The sequence below is a fragment of the Hesperophylax consimilis genome, chromosome 9 (genome assembly GCF_061612785.1).
Source record: "Hesperophylax consimilis isolate HC1 chromosome 9, BYU_Hcon_1.0, whole genome shotgun sequence".
Lineage (NCBI taxonomy): Eukaryota > Metazoa > Arthropoda > Insecta > Trichoptera > Limnephilidae > Hesperophylax > Hesperophylax consimilis.
In genome coordinates, this window is record NC_142844.1 from 25,612,250 (window position 1) to 25,620,909 (window position 8,660).

The 8,660-nt window shown below is 37.9% G+C and overlaps 1 protein-coding gene across 1 annotated transcript in view; it reads left to right on the top strand.

The window, feature by feature from the left end:
* The window catches only part of LOC149421117 (zonadhesin-like), a 56,765-nt gene extending 50,090 nt beyond the window's left edge, over positions 1 to 6,675 (top strand). Inside the window, exons 13-18 of the mRNA XM_089635820.1 lie at positions 923 to 1,093; positions 1,277 to 1,450; positions 3,094 to 3,264; positions 3,448 to 3,621; positions 5,260 to 5,430; positions 5,618 to 6,675. Coding sequence (XP_089491946.1) covers positions 923 to 1,093; positions 1,277 to 1,450; positions 3,094 to 3,264; positions 3,448 to 3,621; positions 5,260 to 5,430; positions 5,618 to 5,799 — 1,043 coding nt within the window. The 3' untranslated portion in view covers positions 5,800 to 6,675. The remainder of the gene's footprint in view (positions 1 to 922; positions 1,094 to 1,276; positions 1,451 to 3,093; positions 3,265 to 3,447; positions 3,622 to 5,259; positions 5,431 to 5,617) is intronic.
* The last annotated feature ends 1,985 nt before the right edge of the window (positions 6,676 to 8,660 follow it).

Below are 8,660 nucleotides of genomic sequence, written 5' to 3' on the forward strand. Positions count from 1 at the left end.
GTTGTTCTGCTACTTCCTCCCTATCCACTAACAATCTCTCCTCCTAGCTGTGAAACACAATGCAACTCTATAAACTTTTAGGTGGTAAGCTCTTAACTGTGCTCTTTTACAAGCTCATCAATATCGTTGTTATCCACCTCCAGTCCCATGGTATTGGTCTGTAGACTCCACGGGTACTGTTTCAAACCCCTAAAAATCACATTCGACAGCGACCTTTGGCCAAAGCTTATTCTAAGCAGAAGTGATGGTCCTCTTGGTACTCCTTCTTACGCCTTGTCAGTCATCTTGAGGTAATTAACTATGTGAAAGTGATCTTTCCAAAACTCTCTGAGAGTAAGACTTGTCCCTTGAGTCACCTCAAAACAACACTCAAAAAGTTTATTATCTTCTTAAAGTTAGAAATAACCTACTGGTCCATAGGCTGGAGTAACGGAGTGGTGTTGTATCTATCTTCTTAATTTCATCCTTGTGCTTCAGGATTACGAAATTCGTTTATGTAGACCAACTGAATGTGCTCGCTAGATCAGCCACACTCAAACCTTGTTCTCGCTTTCCAACGATTTAACGTTTTATTTATACAGTTAATTTTATTATCTTATGGCTGTCTTCTTTTGGTCTTTCTTCGGTCTATTTTTGTAAGGGTTATTAAACTTTACACAACAAAATTAGAAATTACATCTGAACACAAATTTGGAAAAATGTGTGATCACATGCGGCACATGGGTGAGTGTCGTGAAGATGTCACTTTCTGCGTCACTCCTTATGCGAAATGTCGCTTGTTGAGGGAGCATTTTTTTCATGCTTTCCTCGTTATTTTTACCAGAAGACTGCGGTAAGTAAAATGTATTCGACGAAGTGTCTTATAAACCCTGTTACCTTTTCACAACTTGTTTGTAATGTCACTAAATACTGTTCTATTTAGAAACCTGCAAGGTAAATGAGGAGTACAGCCAATGTGGAAACAACGCCTGCCAAGATACTTGCGAAAATCCAAAGGCCTCCCAAGGAACATGCTCGTGCCAACCAGGATGCATTTGTGCTGGTGGATACATGAAAAATACGAAGGGAGAATGTGTTGTCCCTGAGAATTGTGGTAAGTTTACCATCTCATCATCATGAATATCTCTTCAAATATCATTGTTTTGCTGTGTGAATGTTTTCCTGACATTATTTTAATCTTTGAATTAAATGCCCCATCATCTTTTTGTAGTGTTAATCTATATAAGCGATTCGTTTAGTAAATGTATGAAACTTAAAAAAAAAAAAAAATTTATAGACGTCTGCAAGGATAAGGAAGTCTTCAGCAAATGCGGCTACAATAATTGCCAGAACACCTGCGATGCACTAGATAAGTCCGAAGATTGTCAAGGAAACTGCGAGCCAGGATGCATTTGCTCTGAAGGCAACATAAGAGATAGGAACGGAGTTTGTATCCCGAAAAGCGAGTGCGGTAACTAAGATCTATTGAATAATAATTTCGAGTAGGTAGATAAGATTTGTTTAGGGAACATTGAGTCTGCTGTAGGTGATTCTAAAGTAAAGTTTGAGGTTGTGGAAGGTGAGGTTGCCCGAGGATGTCGTATCAGAATGTGGTGCTAACGATTGTCAAAATACCTCCACCAATCCAACAGCCTCTCAAGGAACATGTCCTTGTAAACCTGGATGTGTTTGTCAGGAAGAACTACTGTGGAACCTATCATTACGAGTTTAATTCTTTCCAGAATCTTACTTGTTATGCGAAACACTCGTAAAGCGAAATAATTTTTCCCATATAAATCAATTTAAAGTACTATAATGTGTTCCATGCCAAACATATACAATTTTTAAATTTTTTTTTAACAAATTTGAAATAAAATTACAAAGTTATAAATTATTAAGGAGCGTAACAACCTGGAATGCGATATTAATTTGCAAAAAAAATAAGAAAAATCGAAATTACTACTTTATTATTTGTGAATTTATAACAAATAATTCATTCTTCTTTACTAGGAAACTGTCTAGAGACATTTGATTTTGCCGAAGCTTCAAAATTTGGTGAAAATGCGACAAAACATTATCATTGAATAAATTTGTAGAACGCATAGCAACCTCCTAATTAGGGTGGTGCTTCTCAATGTATGATGCAACAGTATCCCATGCTTTCAAAATTTCTCTTATTGCGCCATAAGGTTGTTGTTCTGCTACTTCCTCCCTATCCACTAACAATCTCTCCTCCTAGCTGTGAAACACAATGCAACTCTATAAACTTTTAGGTGGTAAGCTTTTAACTGTGCTCTTTTACAAGCTCATCAATATCGTTGTTACCCACCTCCAGTCCCATGGTATTGGTCTGTAGACTCCACGGGTACTGTTTCAAACCCCTAAAAATCACATTGGACAGCGACCTTTGGCCAAAGCTTATTCTAAGCAGAAGTGATGGTCCTCTTGGTACTCCTTCTTACGCCTTGTCAGTCATCTTGAGGTAATTAACTATGTGAAAGTGATCTTTCCAAAACTCTCTGAGAGTAAGACTTGTCCCTTGAGTCACCTCAAAACAACACTCAAAGAGTTTATTAGCTTCTTAAAGTTAGAAATAACCTACTGGTCCATAGGCTGGAGTAACGGAGTGGTGTTGTATCTATCTTCTTAATTTCATCCTCGTGCTTGAGGATTACAAAATTTGTTTATGTAGACCAACTGAATGTGTTCGCTAGATCAGCCACACTCAAACCTTGTTCTCGCTTTCCAACGATTTAACGTTTTATTTGTACAGTTAATTTTATTATCTTATGGCTGTCTTCTTTTGGTCTTTCTTCGGTCTATTTTTGTAAGGGTTATTAAACTTTACACAACAAAATTAGAAATTACATCTGAACAGAAATTTGGAAAAATGTGTGATCACATGCGGCACATGGGTGAGTGTCGTGAAGCTTTGACTTTCTGCGTCACTCCTTATGCGAAATGTCGCTTGTTGAGGGAGCATTTTTTTCATGCTTTCCTCGTTATTTTTACCAGAAGACTGCGGTAAGTAAAATGTATTCGACGAAGTGTCTTATAAACCCTGTTACCTTTTCACAACTTGTTTGTAATGTCACTAAATACTGTTCTATTTAGAAACCTGCAAGGTAAATGAGGAGTACAGCCAATGTGGAAACAACGCCTGCCAAGATACTTGCGAAAATCCAAAGGCCTCCCAAGGAACATGCTCGTGCCAACCAGGATGCATTTGTGCTGGTGGATACATGAAAAATACGAAGGGAGAATGTGTTGTCCCTGAGAATTGTGGTAAGTTTACCATCTCATCATCATGAATATCTCTTCAAATATCATTGTTTTGCTGTGTGAATGTTTTCCTGACATTATTTTAATCTTTGAATTAAATGCCCCATCATCTTTTTGTAGTGTTAATCTATATAAGCGATTCGTTTAGTAAATGTATGAAACTTTAAAAAAAAATAAAATTTATAGACGTCTGCAAGGATAAGGAAGTCTTCAGCAAATGCGGCTACAATAATTGCCAGAACACCTGCGATGCACTAGATAAGTCCGAAGATTGTCAAGGAAACTGCGAGCCAGGATGCATTTGCTCTGAAGGCAACATAAGAGATAGGAACGGAGTTTGTATCCCGAAAAGCGAGTGCGGTAACTAAGATCTATTGAATAATAATTTCGAGTAGGTAGATAAGATTTGTTTAGGGAACATTGAGTCTGCTGTAGGTGATTCTAAAGTAAAGTTTGAGGTTGTGGAAGGTGAGGTTGCCCGAGGATGTCGTATCAGAATGTGGTGCTAACGATTGTCAAAATACCTCCACCAATCCAACAGCCTCTCAAGGAACATGTCCTTGTAAACCTGGATGTGTTTGTCAGGAAGAACTACTGTGGAACCTATCATTACGAGTTTAATTCGTTCCAGAATCTTACTTGTTATGCGAAACACTCGTAAAGCGAAATAATTTTTCCCATATAAATCAATTTAAAGTACTATAATGTGTTCCATGCCAAACATATACAATTTTTTTAATTTTTTTTAACAAATTTGAAATAAAATTACAAAGTTATAAATTATTAAGGAGCGTAACAACCTGGAATGCGATTTTAATTTGCAAAAATCAATAAGAAAAATCGAAATTACTACTTTATTATTTGTGAATTTATAACAAATAATTCGTTCTTCTTTACTAGGAAACTGTCTAGAGACATTTGATTTTGCCGACGCTTCAAAATTTGGTGAAAATGCGACAAAACATTATCATTGAATAAATTTGTAGAATGCACCTCCTAATTAGGGTGGTGCTTCTCAATGTATGATGCAACAGTATCCCATGCTTTCAAAATTTCTCTTATTGCGCCATAAGGTTGTTGTTCTGCTACTTCCTCCCTATCCACTAACAATCTCTCCTCCTAGCTGTGAAACACAATGCAACTCTATAAACTTTTAGGTGGTAAGCTTTTAACTGTGCTCTTTTACAAGCTCATCAATATCGTTGTTATCCACCTCCAGTCCCATGGTATTGGCCTGTAGACTCCACGGGTACTGTTTCAAACCCCTAAAAATCACATTCGACAGCGACCTTTGGCCAAAGCTTATTCTAAGCAGAAGTGATGGTCCTCTTGGTACTCCTTCTTACGCCTTGTCAGTCATCTTGAGGTAATTAACTATGTGAAAGTGATCTTTCCAAAACTCTCTGAGAGTAAGACTTGTCCCTTGAGTCACCTCAAAACAACGCTCAAAGAGTTTATTAGCTTCTTAATGTTAGAAATAACCTACTGGTCCATAGGCTGGAGTAACGGAGTGGTGTTGTATCTATCTTCTTAATTTCATCCTTGTGCTTGAGGATTACAAAATTTGTTTATGTAGACCAACTGAATGTGCTCGCTAGATCAGCCACACTCAAACCTTGTTCTCGCTTTCCAACGATTTAACGTTTTATTTGTACAGTTAATTTTATTATCTTATGGCTGTCTTCTTTTGGTCTTTCTTCGGTCTATTTTTGTAAGGTTTATTAAACTTTACACAACAAAATTAGAAATTACATCTGAACACAAATTTGGAAAAATGTGTGATCACATGCGGCACATGGGTGAGTGTCGTGAAGATGGGACTTTCTGCGTCACTCCTTATGCGAAATGTCGCTTGTTGAGGGAGCATTTTTTTCATGCTTTCCTCGTTATTTTTACCAGAAGACTGCGGTAAGTAAAATGTATTCGACGAAGTGTCTTATAAACCCTGTTACCTTTTCGCAACTTGTTTGTAATGTCACTAAATACTGTTCTATTTAGAAACCTGCAAGGTAAATGAGCAGTACAGCCAATGTGGAAACAACGCCTGCCAAGATACTTGCGAAAATCCAAAGGCCTCCCAAGGAACATGCTCGTGCCAACCAGGATGCATTTGTGCTGGTGGATACATGAAAAATACGAAGGGAGAATGTGTTGTCCCTGAGAATTGTGGTAAGTTTACCATCTCATCATCATTAATATCTCTTCAAATATCATTGTTTTGCTGTGTGAATGTTTTCCTGACATTATTTTAATCTTTGAATTAAATGCCCCATCATCTTTTTGTAAAGTCAATCTATATATGCGATTCGTTTAGTAAATTTATGAAACTTTTAAAGAATATATATTAATTTTATAGACGTCTGCAAGGATAAAGAAGTCTTCAGCAAATGCGGCAACAATAATTGCCAGAACACTTGCGATGCACCAGATAAGTCCGAAGTATGTGAAGGAGACTGCGAGCCAGGATGCATTTGCTCTGAAGGTAACATAAGAGATCAGAACGGAGTTTGCATCCTGAAAAGAGAGTGCAGTATATAAGATCTATTGAATAATAATTTTGAGTAGGTAGATAAATTTTATATAACGAACATTGAGTCTGCTGTCAGTGATTCTAAATCGAAACTAAACAGGGAAGACAAAAATAAGGTCTTTACGAATACAAATGTTATTTTGGATCTGGCGGCTGTTGTACTCGCGGAGTTGGCTATTTACAAGGGGAAGTATGAGGTTATCAAAGAGGCGCTACTGGTTCAAGGCGCTGTCAAGGATGATGTGGTGGAGCTGACACTGCTAACGAGGGAAACCTCACAGGCTGTCCTGGATGGGCAGAATAAGGTCAACTGGAGTGACCAGCTCATCAGTCAAGTCATCGGGCACAGTTACAGTTGATGGTATCCCAAGGGAGTTTGGCACCATTCAGCCAACAATCATCTTCTACCCCAAGATACCTGAAGGGCGAACGTTAGAGTACACTAAAAAATTGTTAATATCAAAACATAGCCCTAAGTCGGATGACTTTAAAACCTTTCGCTTGAAGAGTGTCAAAGGAGCGAGATTCCTTATGCAGACATGTTAAAAAACAAATTGTGGCAGACGTATTCCCGCAGCTGCTCGAGGGTTATGAATGGTTTGAAGTTCAGTTTGTGGTTGTGGAAGGTGACATAATGTGGAGCTAATGATTGTCAAAATACTTGCGCCAATCCAACAGCCTCCCAAGGAACATCTTCTTGTATACCTGCATCATTGTCAAATATTGTATTAACAAATTCCAGTGCCTTGCTTCAAGTGAACTAATTAAGTCGAATAACCAATTACCAAAATCGCAAATCTGCCTATTTGATTTAAGTACCTAGCAACTTCCACTGTAAAATTTCTAAAAAATTAGTAAAAAAATACAGCAAAATTTACCTAAAATTCAATGTGTTTTATTTTGACAATCATATTCAGACTTGACTCAGGGCAAATTTGCTCTGGATCCACAAATTATTTGATGGTGCAATTTTGTCTATAGGCGGTTTTATTATTTTAGAACTCATTGTAAATATAATGCAATTCATCAAGAATAATATACATATTGCAATAGGGTTTCTAAAAAAAAAATTCTAAAATAGGTGTGTAATGAAAAGTACATATATAATTTCGTATAATATATAATAAACAGACACAAAGAAAAATAAATGCTTACCAAACTTCTCGATACTCATGTGTGAATCAGGGCATCGAGACAGTAAATGTATTTTAAATTTTACAAAACTGATAAACAACCATTTCCGCTACAATAATCGTTGTTTATCCATTGTGTAAAATTTAAAACAAATTTATTAGTAAGACCCCTAGACAAAACTCTTAAGGTAAAAAAACTAGACTCTATACCGGGGGTGGGGAACCTGCGGCCGCGAGGCTTTTTGTTGCGGCCTACGAGTACTTCCGGTGCAGCCTAATGACCACAAGAAAAAAGAGTATGAATAAATAAATTCTTTATTCCAGGATGTGGGGAGGTGAGTGCAATCCCACACACCCCATAGAGGGTAAAAGTACAGATAATATTTACATAATAAGAAAATAGATTAAAAATAAAAATTAATAATAAGATTAAAGCAGAGAAGCACGGGTATCCATCGGATTTAAGATTGTGGGACATGTATCTTTCTCCAATGGTCTTCAACGCTCCATCCTGAAGTAAGACGGGATTCTATGATAAGAATATTTCTGGAATGGTTTATCCTTCCCTTCAGTCCTGCAATTCTAGTTCTTAATAGAGCTGTAAATCCTGGAACTCGCCCTTCTGTAAACATTGAGGAGGCACTGCAGTGCCTGGATTGGTTTATTGGATTACCAGTGCCGTCCTTTTCACTCGTGACTACAGAGCCGAAATCTTCTACTTAGCATGTTACATTTTATACTCAATGCACGCCTCTGCCTGTCAATATCTTCATCATCCGTTAGCTTATTGTTGATGACATGTCCAAGATATTTTGTGGTTTCTACTGTTTTCAAAAGCTCAACATTCAAAAAGGCGGGGGGAATGTTTTTTGGGCCTTCCCCGTGTTTTATGACCAACAGTGCGGTTTTTTCGCATTATAAATCATGTTGGTTTCGTGTGCAAATTCTTCACAGATTTTCAGGAGAATTCGTAATCCCCTTATTACACATACATCCTCCCTGTCTGACCATGATTTTCAAGAAATAGGGTTCTTAGAATCCATCTTTCCACTTTACAAGGTTTTCCTGCTGACGGTGCCATGATTCAAGAATTTTTACCACTTTCCATGGTATCCCCCTTTCCTTTACTTAGTTGTTTTTTTTTTCCATAATAAGGGGTGGGAAACTCTGTCGAATGCCTTACTAAGGTCCAGAAAGCATGCGTAATTTGTTGTTTTCTTCATCTTGTAGCATTCTAACGTTCTTTTTACGTAGAATATAGCCGAATCAGTAGAGCACTCTCTTTTGAAGCCCATCTGATTATCTTTCGTTTTCATATGGTATCCGACTTTTTTTTTATTTTTTTATATTTACTCCACACAGGAGGCTCTGAAGAAAATAATTTCCCTCAGGGCCTATGTCATCTTTGGGGATGCTGTGTGGAGGGTCTTTTTGTGGAGAGGAAGGAGTGAACATGGGTCTTGAAGAGTCCCATGTTGTAGGAGGGAGGAAACACAGAGGCCGGCAGTTCGTTCCACAGCCGAGCTGTTGAACTTAAGAACGAATCGTAGAAGCGACCCGTTCTCATGTGACAAGTGTCAACTGTGTACAAATGTTGGGCGCGCGTTTGGCGTGTATCCCGACTACGCACAGGTGCCGAAGGGATCAATGACGCTAGTTCCTCAGAGCATCTTCCATTGTAATACCGATAGAACAAGGACAGCATACCTACCTGACGCCTGTGCTCTAAAGATTGC